Here is an 18067-nt window from a genome sequence, read left to right as displayed (position 1 = left end):
TTTTCAAATAACCACTGCAGCTGTTCCTTTAAGAATACCCTGATGTGCAGACATTAGCAGGCTATAATGTTTATCAAAATGGCCTGGCTTCATCTGCTGATGTCTGTACATCAAGCTACTCTTAAAGTCATAGGAGCAGGCCAGCCTGGTTATCTTTCTGATTATCTAGCAACTCTTCAAGTTCAGAATAAAATATGAGACTTCTTTTATATTTGAACTGTAGTTTCAATTTTTCACTGTGACCCTATATCACAATTCTGTTTATGACATTTTAGTATTGGTTTCCCATCCTATGAACAACATGGCCTTTGTTTTGCAACTTTTCAAAAAATATATCTCTGTAGTTTCTCTCATTAAAAAAAGCTACATGCTTGAAGTTAAATATGAAATAGTATGGTACCGGGTAAAGATAGACAGGTAGAAGGAATTTGGCACGAGAGGTTGATTTGATGCATGCACTGCAAGATATGAATAGGAGTTGAACACTTAGTAACGCAGGGCTCAGCAAACTTTTTCAGCAGGGGGCCAGTCCACTGTCCCTCAGACCTTGTGGGGAGCCGGACTATATTTTGAAGGGAAAAAATGAACAAATTCCTATGCCCAACAAATAACCGAGATGCATTTTAAATAAAAGCACACATTCTACTCATGTAAAAACACCAGGCAGGCCCCCAAAAAATCCAGAGATACATTTTAAATAAAAGGACACATTCTACTCCTGTAAAAACACGCTGATTCCTGGACCGTCCTCGGGCCGGATTGAGAAGGTGATTGGGCCGGATCCGGCCCCTGGGCCTTAGTTTGCCTACCCATGCTCTAGACGAATGCCCAAATTCAGAGGTTGGCAGGGGTTGAAATTGGCATTTAGGAAATGTGGACAGGTTGAATAACACTATAAACGAGTGCGGAAAAGTTCAGGCTCCTTCAAATGATTAAAAAAAATGACTAATCTGTACAAAATCAAGAGCAAACGAATGACTGGCAAGTGAGAAAGCAGAAAGGATAAAAATGAAGCCAATGGATTTGCCCTTGAGGTGAACTGGAGGACACAGCAGGATAATCCCAAACTTTGCCAATCTCCCTTGTCCCTGGATTGAGTGGTTTTGTTAGGTTTTTTTTACAAGTTTGTTTTTAATGTATTTTTAAACAAATGTATTACATTACTAGTGTTGACCAAACCAAGCCCTACAAGCATCTCTTATTACAAAGAAGGGAGGGCAGCGGGGGCAACGTGAATAAAATATTGGGTGGGAGGGCAAGCAAGCCCCGCTTTGCATAATTGATCACATGACGCAATGCAGAGACAGCATTTGAATGACAATGCCCATCAACTTGGGGTTTGTGTGGTCCCCTCAAATATTTTTGAGTGGGCGGGGTATAAAGAATAAATTGTTGTTGTTGTTAGGCAAAGCCCCCGTGGCCCCTAGGAGTTGGCTCCTATGAGTGGGGGATGTAAAAACTGGATAATTTGTCTTCCTTGCATCATGTTACGAGCAGGAGGTGGATCTTCATGTCACTTGGACCGCATTAGGTGGTTTATAATCCACAGTTCTGAGAACCTGCCTCCCCTTTACGCTTAGGCGTCGCCGCTGGTGCATATGCTTGCTTCCTAGAGCTGCCCATGGCAGCAGAAGCGCTAGCAACATTCCAAAGGCCTAAGGACTACATTTCCCATCAAGCCACGGGGAGCAGGGTGGTGGTGGGAAAAACAACAACGAAGCATCCGGAAACGGGCAGCGCTTCCGGCGGCTGCGCCTGAGAGGAAAGAAAGGCGCGAGACTACACTTCCCAGCAAGCCACGGGAGACGAGCCGGGCCACGTGACCTTCGCCAGACTTTTAATTCTGCCTGCCTGGCTTGCCGTGAGGCGCAGAAGAGTCTGGCGACGGCCGCCGCCCCCTTTCCGCGGAGGGAGCGAGGCGGAGCGCAGGCGCCCTGCTGCCGCTACCACAGCTATGGAGCCGGAGCTGGGGCCCCCCTCGGGCGCCTCCGCCTCCTTCCCGTGCCCCCCGCCGCCGCCCCGGGAGCAAGAGCGGAAGCTGCAGCAGGAGAAGCTCTCCGGGGTAGTGAAGAGCGTCCACCGGCGGCTACGCAAGAAGTACCGCGAAGGTAAGGCGGGAGAAGCCCCGCCGCGCCTCTGCCCCTCTTCCCGCCGAGCCAAGGGACCGGGCGGAGGAAGCGGGGGGTCCCACCCGCACGGGGGTCCCTCTGTCGCCAGGGGGAAGCGAGGCCTTGGCCGAGGCCTGGCAGGGAAGCTGAGCCCGGGCCCCACCCCCTTTCCCCGCCTGCCCTGTAGGCCTCTGGACCCGCCGGGCGAGGAGCAAGGCAGGAGGGCGGCTGTGGGGAGAGGGCGGCCGCCTTGGGGCTTCCTTTCATTCAAGAAACGGTGGTTGTTCCATCTTCATCGTTGTGCCAAAATGGGATCCGATGGCTTCTTTCTTTCTTTCGACTCTCTCTTTCTCTTTCTCCCCCCCCCCCCAAAATATCAAGAGCCAGAAAAGTGGCCACAGGAACGATGTTAAGCGGTGGCTCGCAAAGGTTTAAGAGGGCGTGACATAAACCCCCAAAACACAATATCCTTTATAATTCAGAATATTATTGGCCATGAATCCAGAGTTTCAAGCCTCTTTATTTCAGCTACTTGCTGGGAAGCACCGTGGCAGAGATTGGTTGGGAGGCCACGAAGCGATGTGTCCTTCTGTGATCATGGTCCCAGTGCTTCGCAGTGTTTCCACAGCCCCTGTTTTGAATGCTGCCATTTTGTTCCAGAATGTTATGAAGCTGTACAGCATAATGGGTGTTGCTTTTACTTGGGGGTGTTCCAGCCGTGCTGCTCCAGATTATTTTCCTGATTTCGCCTGGCAAGTCCAGGAATGATGTGAAAGAGTTGCGAAAGGCAGATGGGGAAAATGCTACCATATTCCTTTCCTGGCTTTGTGGGCAGTGAAAAGGATGTGGGCCTTTCCTGGACTCTCAGGGCTGTTTTCCACATTTCTGTTGCTTAAAAACAGGTGTACAAACCCATATTTTAAGGCCTATGAGGTATGAAGTTACTTGGCTGCAATTGGAGAGGGACGAATTTGGAATCTTGACTACTGGGAATTCTGAAGCTATCCATTTCGGTATTCCGCTTGTTAAACGGACTCTTGCATACGTCTGTATTTCTTAGGCATCTCACCTTGCAAGGCTTCTCTATCTCCAGCCTTCATCCTGTTGATACATTGCATCCTTTAGAAAGACATTCAGTTTGGAATGTATGTTGAGATTGGCAAATCTGGCAACAGCTAGTTTAACTTTTTGTGGACTTGCATGAAATCATGTCAATGGAGTAATTAATCCTAGTAACCAGTCCCCCACCACTCTTCTTGGCAATATGAAAATTCCAGGCAAGAAACAAATTCAGACCTCTCCTTCCAGCTCTTGTCATCACTTTGCATGTCACATATCTAATATATGAGTTTACTGAGAGAGAATTGAGGCCTAGTGTAAGCTGTTTGCTGAAGTGCACAGAGTGCAGTAGAAGTGACATACTCAGGCCCTAGATACTTAAGGTCTTGGGCAGGGGTTGGCAAGGTTTACTGGCCATGGGCCAGATCACTCCCACGGAGATTGTCCATGGGCCGGACTGGCGCAGCACGATGCTGGAAATCGCATCTGCACATGTCCACAGTGCTGGAAATCGCATCTGCACATGTCCACAGTGCTGGAAATCGCTTCTGCGCATGCCCAGACGCCGGAAATCGTGCCTGCGCAGAAACAATTTTGGGCGTCTGGTCATGCGCAGATGCGATTTGTGGTATCTGCGCATGCGCAGACATGATTTCTGGCGCCGCTCGGCGAGTCGATGCACTGGTTTAGCACAGCGAGGCGGGGGACTCACCGAGTGGGCAGCTTGGTTCAGGGGTGGCTCATGGGCTGGTAAAATTGTCTTCGTGGGCCGCATCCAGCCCATGGGCCACACGTTGCCAACCCCTGGTCTTGGGGCTCTTATCCAAGGGCAACTGAATAAATCTCATCAAGGGGTCAGCTAAAACAATCTTGCATGTTATCGAATAGGTTTAACAAACTTGCAAAACAAGCTGTCTGATAAGGATATTGGATAACATGCAAGATTGTTTTAGCTCATCCTCTTGATGAGATTTATTCAGCTGCCCTTTGAAAGTCTTTGCAACTCAAACCTTTGTTGTTTTAGCATACCTTGAGTTATCTTCTTTCATTGTCTTGTATTCTAATTTGTCTGGCATGTTTTAGGTGACTAGGGATAATATGTGTGGGGATTTTTTTTGTTTTGTTTGCATTTTGGTGGAATCTAACATAATCTGTAAGCCATGGGTAGGCAAACTAAGACCTGGGGGCCAGATCCCACCCAATCGCCTTTTAAATCCGGCCCGCAGACAGTCTGGGAATCAGCGCGTTTTTACATGAATAGAATGTGTCCTTTTATTTGTGGGGCATAGGAATTTGTTCACCCCCCCCAAAAAAATTATAGTCTGCCCCCCCTCACAAGGTCTGAGGGACAGTGGACTGGCCCCCTGCTGTAAGTAAACAGGAGCCCTTAATATATTTAGTATGATTAATATGTCTTAAGCACCAGTGCAACCTAACTTGTCAGCCAAAATTCATGCATCTGTTATATGCTTTGTACTATAGCTATATTTATAGCATAGGTTTTCTTATCCTAGTAAGACACGTTTTAGTAAGATGTATCTGTACCACATCTGTAGAAAAGACATGTATTTGTACTATGAGAAACCCTGCTGATAGAAAACGGATTATAAGGCAGCCTTGGTCTTGAAATGGCCTTAACCACTCCGCTAGTATCATTGTTTGTTTGTTTAGATTTATATACCACCCTTCATCAAAAGATTTCGGATGGGTTCACAAGATCCCATTGTGTATGGGATCTAATATAATAATGAAATGGCATCCTGGTGCATTTCGTTGCCTCTTTGGTAGATTTAGTCCTGGAATTTTACTGCTGACCCTTAAATAAAAGTATTGTTTGAATGTGGTACAGATATCCCAAGTCCTCTTTGCATGTCAAAGAGGTGGAAATGTAAATTTCATACTGAGTAGCTAGTTTGACTAAAATGTTCATAACCATTTTCTGTGATGCAGAACAACTCTGGTAATTAAGCTTTTTGTGTCTCCTCATTTACAACTGAAGGAAGCAAATGTACGTGTAACTGCACTTTCTTGTAACCATGCACTGTGACCCTTGCCCCTCTGGGTTGTATCTTCCTACTGCCCATCTAAAAATTTAGGCAGGGACCTATCTCAGTTGCTATGTATAACACGATGGTACCATGTATATTGATGCTACACAACAATAATTTTACTTGTATATTATCATCAGCTATTTAAATAAGGTATGAGCCATTTCCTTAATGGCAATTACTTCCTCCCAGAGGTTGCAAGATTATCCTGTGGACTTGGCTTGATTACCTTAATAACTGCTGTGGATGAAGGAAATGCCATTCCTGATATGGTAGTTTCTACATATGTTGTGGCATGTTCCTGTCATCCTTGCTTCTAGATTGTCTATGACCTCTTCTAGCTGAAATCTTGGCACACAAGGAGCAAAGTGGGTGTACGGTAGCATTTCCAGTTAAACCATTTCACCTATTTTGAATGAAATAAATGCAATCTTGTGGTATTTCAGGGTTTTTTTGCAGAAGATCAAAGAAAGCAAGTACTTGAAATCAGTCCATCGCTGCTAGTATATCTCTTAAGTATATCCACTCTTCTTTAGAGCTCCAGGATCAGCAGTTGCTAATGGTCTCCCATATGCTTCATCATAGAAAACTGGTGGGAGAACCTATATCTAAGAGATTCCATGGTTGCATATGCTGACCAGGCTTGACTCTGCTAGCCTGAGGCAGAACCAAAAAATGGAAATTTTCAGCCCATAGTTGCTGAAGGTAGGAAAGATTTAAGGAGTAAAACTACAGATCTGCCTTTAATTTACTTGTTTGCGTAATAGGTGCAAAAAAGCAATAGACAAAGTACATTTACTGTTACCTCCTTGAAGTAAAAATGCACGCATCAGAAGAAAACAAGCACTTTATATACACATAAAACCCATCAGTTGTCTCCCATTTGTTAAATGGGATGAGTATATAGTTTTCACAGAGGCTTAAGTTTCAATTTTCCATCGTGTCAGCTGTGTCTTGAAGTTAATAAGCTGATGTAGGTTTTCCAAAGAATGTACTGTGAAGAAGCCATTTTAATGGATGTGCTCCTTTTGTCACTTTGAAAGACAGTAGTGAAAGGAAATGTTGGTGATCCAACTTTGAACCCTAATCCTTAGTATATGTGGCATACTTTCTGGAATTATCGCAATTACGTTAGTGTTGTGGCAGTGTTACATGTTGTGGTATTTTCCAGGCATACTGTTGGAAAGTTCCCCCCACCCTCATAAAATCATTACCACTGTTGAATCTTGAATGAACAAACTTTGATTCTTGTAGAAGACTTTCTTTTCTTGAAATGTGCAGTGCTTGTAGCCCTGATCTGTGGATAAGATATAGTTTTCAAACACAGGCACGAATGAGAGCCAATATAGTTGTGCTGGGGTATGCACATTTTAGCATGATTTCGTCACCAACTACTAGTTTCACTTGCCATGCCAGCACTATTCCTCCCCAAGTGCTCTGTTATGAGGACTTAGGGGTGAGAAGGATCTTTGTATCTTAGTTTAGCCATTGGAACTTATAAATATTCTCACAGCTTTGTCCTTTCTCCAAACGTTGAGAGGTGAAGGGCTCCTCCCAATATTTCTGCATCAGAATTTAGGGAACTAGGATCTCAGTATTAACTTGTAAGGGGAGATGTGATTACTAGACGAGGGGGTGGTTGCCCTTTGTAGTCACTCCTAATGATTGGCTTTATGGACCTTTTAGGTTGACAACTTACTTAAAATGCAAGTTACAAGTTCAACACTTAACAAAGCTGAGTTCTGCACAAGTCTTTCTCCATAGTTTTGTCTTATTTTATCAGTTCACATCTACATTGGATGTGCTTCAGCTGTGTAGTAAGGTTGTTATGGACTGTTAATATGTGACCCACACCTAAAACATATTCAACCAAATATTGAAGTAAAAATAGTTGAACAGTTTATCTAGTAGTTAAAATTAGTTGAACTGAAATAATTTGTTTTGGAGGTTAAATATGTAATAAGGTGCACAGTTTAATTGGAATGTGAGATGCAAAGCTTTCTAGTTGGAATCTTTTATGTATCTTTAGATGTGACAATTCAATGACGTATGGTTCCTTAAGTTATTTATATTGTAAGGGGAAAAAATGAATGTACTGTATGCAGGTGGGGGGAGGGAAAGGAGCATGAATGTCCAGTCACTGCTTTTGAACTGTGCCACTGTTCTCTACCAATATACAAATGTGATTCAAGTAATATACATCTGTATATTGGTAGAGAACACCTTGCTGTATTTTTATGAAATGCAATCTATACATATTCCAATAAAAAAAACACATGAATATGGTTCCAAGCTAACTAATGTATTTGCCTGGTACCCATTGAACACATGTTTGGGACACCAGATCTGAGCCTAACCTGGTCCCTAGGCTTGCTATGAGGCTTTCCTGTGGTGGTGGGGGACAGGACTTGATTGGACAATCTTTCACTTATTCACACAGTATCAGATTCCTCTCCACAGAATACCCCAACACTCAAGGGTGTCTGCATGCACAGAAGTCTTTGACCCTTTGCATCCTTTCATTATGTTGAAGCTTTTCCTGACATATTCATTATACATGAAAATATGAATAACTTTATAATTCAAAGCAATCTAAGCTACCTGTCAGTTCAGCTCTCCTTTAACCATTATGTCATCCTGATACCCAGTATGTGTACAGTACATGATTTATTAACTATATTAAAGTGGGGGCACAGATATAAAGCATGAATCGCTGCACAGATTATGAGAGATTTAATCTTACATCACAGAGGTGATGGTGTGGCCTTGCAGTTGGTTACAGCTACTGAGGCATTTGTGTATAACTAGATACATGTGTATTATTTATTTCTATTATTTACTAAATTTGTATAGCACCCCTTCATCCATAGATCTCAGGGTGATCCACAACATAAAAATACGAGATAAAAACACACAAAATACATAATAAAAACAAGAACAAAAACAAACCAATAGCCAACCCACCCCGGTTCACAGTAATACCATGATGAGATTGCAGCTGCATGCCAATCCCAGGTTGTTTACATGAAGGAAGGTATAATTTGAAGCATCCAAGTGGTGAATAACAGCTGTTTAAAATAATTATTAGGAAGTTGTATGCAACATTGCTTCCTAGTCTTTTCTTGTTTCGTAAAATTTTGCTTTTGAAAGAGCATAGTGAGCGAGAGGGTAAAATCTATTAGCACCCATTTTATTTTGATTTATGGCAGGCTGCTAATTTTCAGTTATCTACAAACGAGCTTTTTGGGTGTGTACAAGGAAGTGCAAGAATCAAGCATGTCAATGCCTTTCATTCCAAGTTCCAACAACAACCACCACCTGATAGTAGCTTTTTGAGCATTCAGTCTAATTACCTTTTGACCACTTGGCTTACAGAGGATAACATTTTACTTGAGTACAGTGATACCTTGGGTTAAGAAATTAGTTCGTTCTGGAGGTCTGTTCTTAACCTGAAACTGTTATTAACCTGAAGCACCACTTTCGCTAATGGGGCCTCCCGCTGCCGCCGTGCTGCCAGAGCACGATTTCTATTCTCATCCTGAAGCAAAGTTCTTAATCCGAGGTACTATTTCTGGGTTAGCAGAGTCTCTAACCTGAAGCGTATGTAACCTGAGGTACCACTGTATTTTGGCATTGTCTGGGTCAACTTTTCAATTAACCTACCCTGGTGTCCCTGAAGGGTAAACAAAATGATGCTGTACCTACTGTGAGGAACAGGTTAAGGGAGTACAAGCAAAAAAACATTGGGTAATAGCTGAGAGTTGGGAATATATTTAAAATGGTGACTTTAATACAAGCTGAAAGTCTCCTAGAATCTAATGTCTCTTTGTAACATAAAAATAGGCTTTCCCTGCCAATATACTACAGAGTGGTAGCTTTCCATTTGGTGCAACACTGAATTGGTTACTAGTTGTGAACTGAACAGAGAACATCAGTCAGTTATTTAGAAAAGATTATACAGCTTTCCAGTGTCGGTTACATCAGCATAGTTTAGAAGGTTCAGGAAATGGTGGTTAGAGTAAATTCAATCTTGGATGGTAAACAGTTTGTCTTATTAGTAATCTGATATTGTAGTTTGTCTGCTGAGCCAGAAAAACAAGCAAATTTTTCCATTAGGGTAGTGAAGGCCCTTCATGGGACCTGGAAGAGAGGGGAGGGAAAGGAGGAATGACTTTTCTCCCTAGATCTCTTCGCTGCAGCACAATCAATGTTTGTGTGGCTTCTCCAATATGAGCTTGAAAGGGAAGTAGGATAGCAAAGGATAGGTTACTGTGCAGAGTAAACAAGGGAGAAAACCTGAAGTGTTGTAATCTAGTCATATGAGTAACTTCCTTAACAAAGTCAAACTAAATATGCCAGGTATATATTTTCAACAAAACAGCTTCAAAAACATTGTAGGCAAGGCTCTTGAGCTACTTTTGAAAATATCTTTTGCATTGGCGTGGTAATTGTAATCCAATTTTCTGTTCTGAATAATGAGTAATCCTTTCTGTGGGTAGTTGGGAGATGGGGCAATAGAATATCTCTTTTGCTCCATAGGGCTGTTTCCTTTCCAATTCAACAAACTTGATGCAATCCTCAAATGGGTTTGAGGGAAATATTTCATACCTTTTTTTTCTATATGACTGAAGAGCCAAACTGTATTTTTATACCCAAACAGAAAACGAAGTTGCTAGTTGGTTTCTGCTATTTCTGTTTATTAAGTTTGAACAATTAGGTTTCTCTCCTCCCCTCATTGCAATGTTTCCACAATAAGCCGGACTCTGGGTTTGATGAACACTCGTCCATTATTCTCACCAGTCTCTTTTTTGTGTGTTTTTAGTGGGGGACTTTGATAAAATCTGGCGTGAACATTGTGAAGATGAAGAAACACTCTGTGAATACGCTGAGGCAATGAAAAATCTGGCAGATAACCATTGGACTAAAACCTGTGAAGGAGAGGGCCGCATTGAATGGTGTTGCAGGTAAGTGGTCTAATGCTAACTATTGAGAAAGTTGTTTTTGGTCATAAGCTTGCAGGATTTCTACAGGAGAACAGATTGCAAAAATACATTTCCACAGAATATATGTTTCTGTATATAATTGCTTTCAGGGTTCTGTTTTTGTTTTCTTTATATTTGTAGCAGTCTTTGTATTCAAGAAATAATGAATGGAAAATGTCTTTCTATCAAATGTATACAAATGGAGACCTTCTTTCCCAAACCCAATGTTTCATGATGTTTTCTGCTGCCAAGCTTTGTTTTCAAACCACATGCCTAGTACTAAATTGATAGATTAAGACTGCATCACTAGATAGGTGGAGATTAAAAGGGATTTTAGTTGTTCGTTCCAGTTTCTAGAATAGATTTACCCAGTATTACTGGAATGTGAAGACCCACCTGTAGTGTAGAAATGGCAGTTCCTTGGACTCTACCCATGTAGTCAAATGAAAGCACTTAGTTTGCAGATTAACAGTTTTAGTTGCTTGTTCTGGTTGAAATGGGGTGTGGGATACAGCTGAAGAGAAGCCCTGTAGATCTATAAACACCAGCTTGGTGTGGAAAACACTTCTAATAAGACAAAAGATTCAGAAGAAGAAAGAAGGAAAGAAACTTTAATTGCTTGTGATCCTGAATAAACTGCATGGTCTTGAACAGATAGTTTGGGATACTATATCACATTACTTTAATTAACATTTGATGCAAACCCATTTGTTTAATTTTATGTGTACAATCACTTCAAATCATTCTACCTAGATAAGGAATAATTATATTCTGTTCTTTGAAATATATAGATAAGAAAGTGCCTTTAGAAAATGATAGTGAAAACTATTTTGAATTGCCTTTCCCCCTCTTTTTTTCCTCCCCAAGTGTGTCACGGGAATATTTCCAAAATGGTGGAAAACGAAAAGCACTGGAAAAAGATGAGAAAAGAGCAGTTCTTGCTACTCAAAGTATTCAAACCATGAGTATTCACCCAGCTTCCAAAATAGAGGATTCTTCTGAAAATTCAAATCACAGTTCTATAATGGATGAGTAAGTGTTATCAGTGTGCAGATGTGGTGGTGGTGGAAGTTCATTTGTGTGTGTTTTGTGAATTAAGCATGCTAGACTAAGTAGGCATTTTAGAGTCCTATTTATTTTACTGAAGGGGGTTATGTATGTGATCTAATGTTTCTGTTAAGATCAGTGGGACTTAACAGAAGCTTACATTTGGCCTAATCATGCCAAACAAGAACTGTATTGCCGAAGAACACCAGAGGAACCCTGAAGTGTATTGTCTAAACAATAGAAACTTAATTTCTTTACCAAAAAAACTGTAAGAGATGTGCAATTACTAAACTTATTGTGTGTTATAAGCAAAGTTCAGCAGAAGCAGGAAACCTCTATTTCCCCAAGAGACAACAGGACCTATTTATCTTTCACTAAATAAATTTATTATTATGTTGCTTTTTGGACCCATATGAAGTCTCCTTCCCTCCCTCCAAAAGAAAAAAACCCTTCAGAAATGGGTTCAGAACAAGGACCTCCTTTCCTCTCTCAGTAGCTGAAGTACAGTTTGGAGGGGACTAGGAAGAGGGTTAGGAATTGCATATGTGGGGAGTTGTGGGCTTATGGAGACAGACAAGGTTTCTTGGGAAATGCCTTGGCTTATTTACAACCAAGTATGACCAGGACATGTCACCATTCGCCAGTTATATAACTGCAGCTGTATGTTTCCTGTTCTAAAATATTGCAATGCAATTTCTAAAAGATTCAGATTTTATTTCTTTAAAGGTTATTTCACAATTTGAATCCCCTTCTATTTAGATTGCTACATCCTTCAGGAAAGATCAGATTACTTGATGTTGGCAGCTGTTTTAATCCATTTTTGAAGTTTGAAGAATTTTTGACGGTTGGCATTGACATTGTCCCAGCTGTTGAGGTATGAAACATTTGTCAGTACAGATAATCAAGAGAAGATTATTAAATCCTTAACATGCAAAAAATTATTCAGTTGGATACTAGCAGCATGCACTTGGCTTGTATCCAGCTAAGCCACACTCAAAGCAGACCCATTGACTAAAGTCCATTGATTTCAGTGGCTCTAATCGTGACTTTCGTCAGATACAGTCATATATGTTTGGGTTGGTTTAAGCATTCTATCCACAAATCAATGTGTCATAAAAAGTAAAACTTTTAATGGAACAGTGCAATCCATTAAAGGTAGCAGTTTGGTCGTTGGATTTTTCACTAAGAACATGATCTATCCAAAGTTGAGCACTGCTGAACCCCTTGATTACATGCTGTAAAATTCAGGTAAAAATCAGTGGGGGAAATGTCAAAACATATTTTACTTCCTGAATTGTTTTAAAACCAATGTTTTGTATGAAAGACAGCTGCCAGGGTGTTCTTTATTTTTATGTGTATTTATTCATGCATTGAATAATCACTATGAATTTTGCAATATTCCCTTAAATTCCATAGTTCAGTGTTACATCAAAAGTATAATTCAATTCCTTTGTGCTTCAGAATCAGGACTGCAGTGGTTAGACTACTTAATTTGGGGGGGCGGTGGAGAGCGCCTCCGATCATCCAACAGATTTCTTGTTAAAAATAATTAGTAATATTTAGTATTGGTGCAAATGCCTAGAAAAACAGCAGATGGCAAGCACCGTCTTATGTCATTTCCACTTTCTCTCTTCCATAGAAGGGAATGTCTCTTATAAAATGATACCCTCTATGGAACAAGTACATTATCTAAGAACTAACTATGCTGTTTGCTTTTTTTTTTAAATGCTTTACACATATGCCTATTTAATTTATCAGGTAATTGACTTCTGTAACGCCCTATACAGGGGGTTGCCCTTTGCACAATACAGAAATTGTGATTAGGGCAGAATACTACTGCTAGAGTGCTATCACTTTTGGCATGTGGTCTCATGAGACTTCTGTCTTGGAGGATGGGCAGTGGCTGCCTATATGTTACTGGCCCCAATTTAAGGTGCTCTTGTTGACATAGAAAGCCATGAACAACTTGGTAGCTAGGTATTTGAGAGAACACTTCTGTTGATACCAACCTACCTCTGCCTTGATATCAGTGGAGGAAGTTCTGCTTGTTGTCTCTCCCCTCTGGTGAATGTTGCTTAACTGTGGGGTATGTGAGATAGAGCCTTCTTGGTAATGATAAAACTATCTTTCTCTAGTAGGGCAGACAGTTACACCTTTGAAACTTCATCACCAGCTACAATACCTTTTTATTCACCCAAGATGATGGTGGAGGTGGCTAACTGCTGTGATCTGCGGGATTGTTTTTATAGATATATATATATGCCATCCAACTCAGTGGGCTTTGTGATGTTTGGCTGCTACGGAATTATTTATTATATCTATTTCAATTTCTTACATTCTGTTTTTGTTTTGGAAAATGCTTTGCAATTCTTTTTCTTGATGGAAAATGCTGTGCAAATGTTTAGATTAAAATACTGAAGCGCAAAAGATTTATCTGTTCATGGTGTAGCCATGCTTCAAATGCATAGTTTTAATGTACCTGGTTTGCACCATCCAAGTATATTGCTGCATCTGTGTTTCTTTCCGCAGAGCGTCTATAAATGTGACTTCTTGAACCTTCAGATTCAGCAACCTCTTCAGCTTGCACAAGATGCCATAGATGCTTTTTTGAAACAGCTAAAAAATCCTATTGATTCCCTGCCTGGAGAATTGTTCCACATTGTGGTCTTCTCCCTCCTCCTATCTTACTTCCCTTCCCCTTATCAACGATGGATATGTTGCAAAAAGGCCCACGAACTTCTTGTATTGAACGGATTGCTGCTTATTATCACTCCTGACTCTTCCCATCAGAATCGCCATGCTATGATGATGAAAAGCTGGAAAATTGCTATAGAATCCTTGGGCTTTAAACGTTTCAAGTACTCAAAATTTTCTCATATGCACCTGATGGCATTTAGGAAGATCTCACTTAAAACAACAAGTGACTTGGTGAGTAGGAACTACCCAGGGATGTTATACATCCCCCAGGATTTCAATAGTATAGAAGAAGAGGAATTTTCTAATAACTCCTGCTACATCCGATCTGATGCAGAAGATGAACAACTGGCATACAGCTTCATGGAGCTTCCAGATGCTCCTTATGACTCTGACTCTGGGGAAAGCCAGACCAGCTCTATTCCTTTTTATGAGCTAGAAGATCCTATATTGCTTCTAAGTTAATGTAACAATTAAAGTATGCGATGAAGTTCAAACTCCCTTTACTGTAAAACTAATTTTGCTATACAGACATCTGCTCTGCACATGAAAGCATTTACAAAAAGGAAATTCGAAAGGTTTTTGGGAGCCATCACTTTTTTCTACTTACGAATTTTAAAATTTATTCTTGTATTGAAAAGTTGAAGTGCATGTTTTATGCAGAATGGCTCATGTCCATAGCATAAACAGGGTTTACTTTAATATTTGTATCGGTAAAATACTCCGGAAAGGTACAATTTCCCCTCTGCCCTCCAGTGCTGTGAACTGTGATTTTGCAAATATGCTAATGTTTCTTGGTGTGATATTTTTAAATCTCAAGATAGGATTTTTGAGGTTCATGCTAGCATTTCTTAAGAGGTTTGGCGCAGAACGTTTATAGTATGCACTGTTAGTGTTTGACTTGAACAAAAAACGGACCTAGAACAAAGTTTGGGTTGAGTCAATCTTGATAGGGTAAAATGAAAATCTCTGCAGATTGGTTTTACTTGTCTTTAATACTGCAATTAGAACATTTCAGCAAGAGATTAGATTCTCTTGCCCCTGATGCTGTTGGAATGATATATAACACACACATATACAATGGTAGATTTAAAATATGGGATTATTGTGGGGGTTTTTTGTTAACTTCCAAGGTACAATATCTTTGCCATTTTTTAATTACACTAACATCATTGCCCACACTACAGTTTTTCTTTGTATTTTGTGTTACAAAGTATTTTGCATTGAAGTAGTTCAGTACAAAGCTGCATAACAGTCCCTTCCAGAAGTCTCTGATGCATGAAATCAGCAAAGTATTGAATTGAGCCTCATTATAATCCTACATATTTTTATTAATGTAATTTGTAAGTTTTTTCCCCACAGCTATGAATGAAAACAAATAAAGGCACTCTAGTGTTTTGGAGGGCTGGATAACTAATCTGCATAATAAATCTTTTTTTAAAATTCTGAAGTTCACAAGCTAAGAAACTGGTTTCTTTGGTGTCAGATAGAAAAATGAAGTATAACTTGTTTTCACAAATCTAATCCTGGGTGGAACTGTTTCCTTTTAAACAAAATCTGTTTTATTAACTGCACCATTTTTTAAACTGCACCAGAATTTTTGGACTCCTATATCTAGCTTCCATATCAGATTAAAGGCATTTGTATTCACATGTCCGAATGTGGGTTCAAGCTGATACAAGTTGAAATATATAAACCAACAGCCAAAAGACCCAGTAGTTTCTGTAGTTTCATAAAATAAAAATCAATAAAATATATTTTAAAATAAATAAAATGGCAGTTTTAATAAATGTTGGCCTGGTGTTAAGCAATCAGCTGCCATTTTAGGAGTGCCACTACACAGCTTGAAAGGGATTTCTGTGTGTTTAAAAATGTGTACAAGTTTTACACTCCCACCAAAATGTCACACTAATGTTTCACAAAACTGACATCTCAACTTGCTTTTTGCATACTGTTATGTAGTTTTTATACACAACTTTCATACAGTGTGGTGTTGCTTTGTAAACATGTTTTTGTTTTTTTTACCTCTTGCATGTAAAATTAAAAAAAAACCTATGAATGTTCAGATTTGACTGCAAGTAACCATAGGGAATTTATGTTTAAAAGAAAACCTGATACCTTCTGAAAAGGGCATTGTGATCCCTCTGAAGGCTTTGTGGCACAGCCTCAGGCCCAGATTTGGCCGGCCATCACTTAATCCCACAGGCAAAAGTAGGGTATGGATGGGCTGCATCTGTGACAAGAGGGTGATTGCCTGTCATCCTGCTTGTCATAACTGCTATCTTGTAGAGTGGCAGTTGGCACTCAGAAGCATCATGCCCCAGTTAGTTGTGATTATCCATTGAGCCAAGAATAGTTGCTGCATAGGCAGGTAGAGGTTTCCTACATCTAATGCTAAATGCTCCTTTTCATTTATTTAAAAGCTTCCTAGGGTGTTTTTGCGTTTTGTGTTGGGAATAGGTAAAGCTGCCATGCTGGTGCTACCTTTTCTCTCATTCCAAATATATACTTCTCAAATGTGCAAGTTGTGCAGTTTAATATTAGCAGAAGGTCCCTAGGACTTCCTAAGCATAGGTGCATTTCTGTTATATAGTGCATGTTAATGTTTTCTCATTCATTCAGATCCTGAAATTCAAGTCATGGTGTATGTAAGTGAAATAGTTTAAAACTTTTAATGGTAGAAGTTGGCCAGTAATATCTGATGGCTTGGTGAATGTGTTGTGGATCCTTCAGTAGAGGAATCACTTTATTATTTTCCCAATTGCCCTAATGTGAACAATTTTTTTAGAGCAATTAACCACCCCCAAGTAATATTTGCAGGCACATTTTATTTTATATGGACTTGTTACTGGAATCTCACTAGAAAGATTCACAGAGAAAGCTGTGTAAATCTGGGGAGTTTTAGGGTTAACAATAATAAAGGAATCCAGGTCAACGCAAGGAAGAATGTGTAGCACAAAAAAATTGCATTTGTGTTTTCATTTCATTTAAGTTTTTTTGGGAACACATTAAAAGAAGGTACGCAAACAGCTTTTGAGTATTGCTTGGTGTGTGCTATATTGCCCAGTTTGTTCTTGGCTATGTATGAGGACACTACTGCAATGATTAACTTGTTGCAAAGTATACAGTGTGAGTACAGCATTTTATCACAAACCATAATAATCCGTATATTTATACCAGATTTTATACATAATCTTCAGAAATGTTTTAGAGGTATTCAGAACTGGGGAAAAGGGCCTACTTCATCAATCCAATAATGCCTTGCTCTGGTCCCACCAATTTATTTTTAATATACCGTATTTTTTGCACCATAACACTCGCTTTTTTCCTCCTAAAAAGTAAGGGGAAATGTCTGTGCGTGTTATGGAGGGAATGCCTACGGGTGGCATGCCTATGGATTTTCCTCCTCTAAAAAGTACATGCGTGTTATGGTCGGGTGCGTGTTATAGAGCGAAAAATACGGTACCTGATTTAAATGATGTTTAAACACCAACTGTAGGAAACTTTATAATTTTTAGTTTAGAATTAAAATAACATGTATATTACCCAAATCAATCATTACACACTCACTTAGAGATTAAGGCTTATCCACTTGTAATATATTTTGGTTCATATACAGCAGATAAAAATATTTAGCACTCTTTGTGCATTCATTTATTTCCAAAAAAAAGTAGTAGAACATATGAATTCATCACTGACGCTTACCACTGAGTTTGCGTTCCTATTTACAATGAATTGTTTAGAATGAAATATTTTGAGAATTGTTTTAACTTGCCACTTTCACAATCTTAATCATTTCCCCTTTTTAAAGCTTGCAATTACTAGTTTTTAACTTGTGCAACTTAAATAGCAACAACAGATATCAAACAACAAAGCAACTTCCGGCACCAATTTTACTAAAGCCCTTTGGTCTTTGATGCACCAAATTAAAGCCGCTACCACTTTGCAAAGGTATAGAATTAAACAGAGGTGTTCTTCAGATATCTCACCTATAAATACTGTTCGCACCCAATGTAAATAAATCATCTTTTCCAAAATTGTTGAGTTTTTAAGCATTTATACTGCCTATGCCCAGCATTGGCCATTGTTATGACAGCAGCAAACTTGTTCTCAAGGGAGGGCTGTTAAG

General features: G+C 39.9%; 1 protein-coding gene and 1 long non-coding RNA gene across 2 annotated transcripts; one reads left to right on the top strand and one right to left on the bottom strand.

Moving 5' to 3' along the window:
* Positions 1-1913: 1913 nt before the first annotated feature.
* Positions 1914-14435, top strand: SAMTOR (S-adenosylmethionine sensor upstream of mTORC1). Its single transcript, XM_081211785.1, has 5 exons — positions 1914-2108; positions 10038-10179; positions 11065-11229; positions 12004-12118; positions 13774-14435. Exons 1-5 carry the CDS (start codon positions 1955-1957, stop codon positions 14401-14403), a joined length of 1206 nt encoding a protein of 401 aa, XP_081067911.1. The 5' UTR covers positions 1914-1954; the 3' UTR covers positions 14404-14435.
* On the bottom strand, positions 11938-16183 carry LOC308596657. The gene is made up of 2 exons (XR_014012614.1): positions 16057-16183; positions 11938-12110 (listed from the first exon to the last, which is right to left on the bottom strand). It is a non-coding gene; the product is annotated as an uncharacterized lncRNA (long non-coding RNA).
* Between the last annotated feature and the right edge of the window lie 1884 nt (positions 16184-18067).

Source organism: Podarcis bocagei (assembly GCF_964188305.1).
Source record: "Podarcis bocagei genome assembly, chromosome: 10".
NCBI classification, from domain to species: domain Eukaryota; kingdom Metazoa; phylum Chordata; class Lepidosauria; order Squamata; family Lacertidae; genus Podarcis; species Podarcis bocagei.
This window is presented reverse-complemented; position numbering and strand designations above follow the sequence as displayed.

Coding starts and splice junctions, on each gene's coding strand:
- SAMTOR (XM_081211785.1), top strand. CDS start 1,955: ATGGAGCCGGAGCTGGGGCCCCCCTCGGGCGCCTCCGCCTCCTTCCCG. Junction 2,109..10,037: donor ACGCAAGAAGTACCGCGAAG/GTAAGGCGGGAG, acceptor GTGTGTTTTTAG/TGGGGGACTTTGATAAAATC. Junction 12,119..13,773: donor ACATTGTCCCAGCTGTTGAG/GTATGAAACATT, acceptor TTCTTTCCGCAG/AGCGTCTATAAATGTGACTT.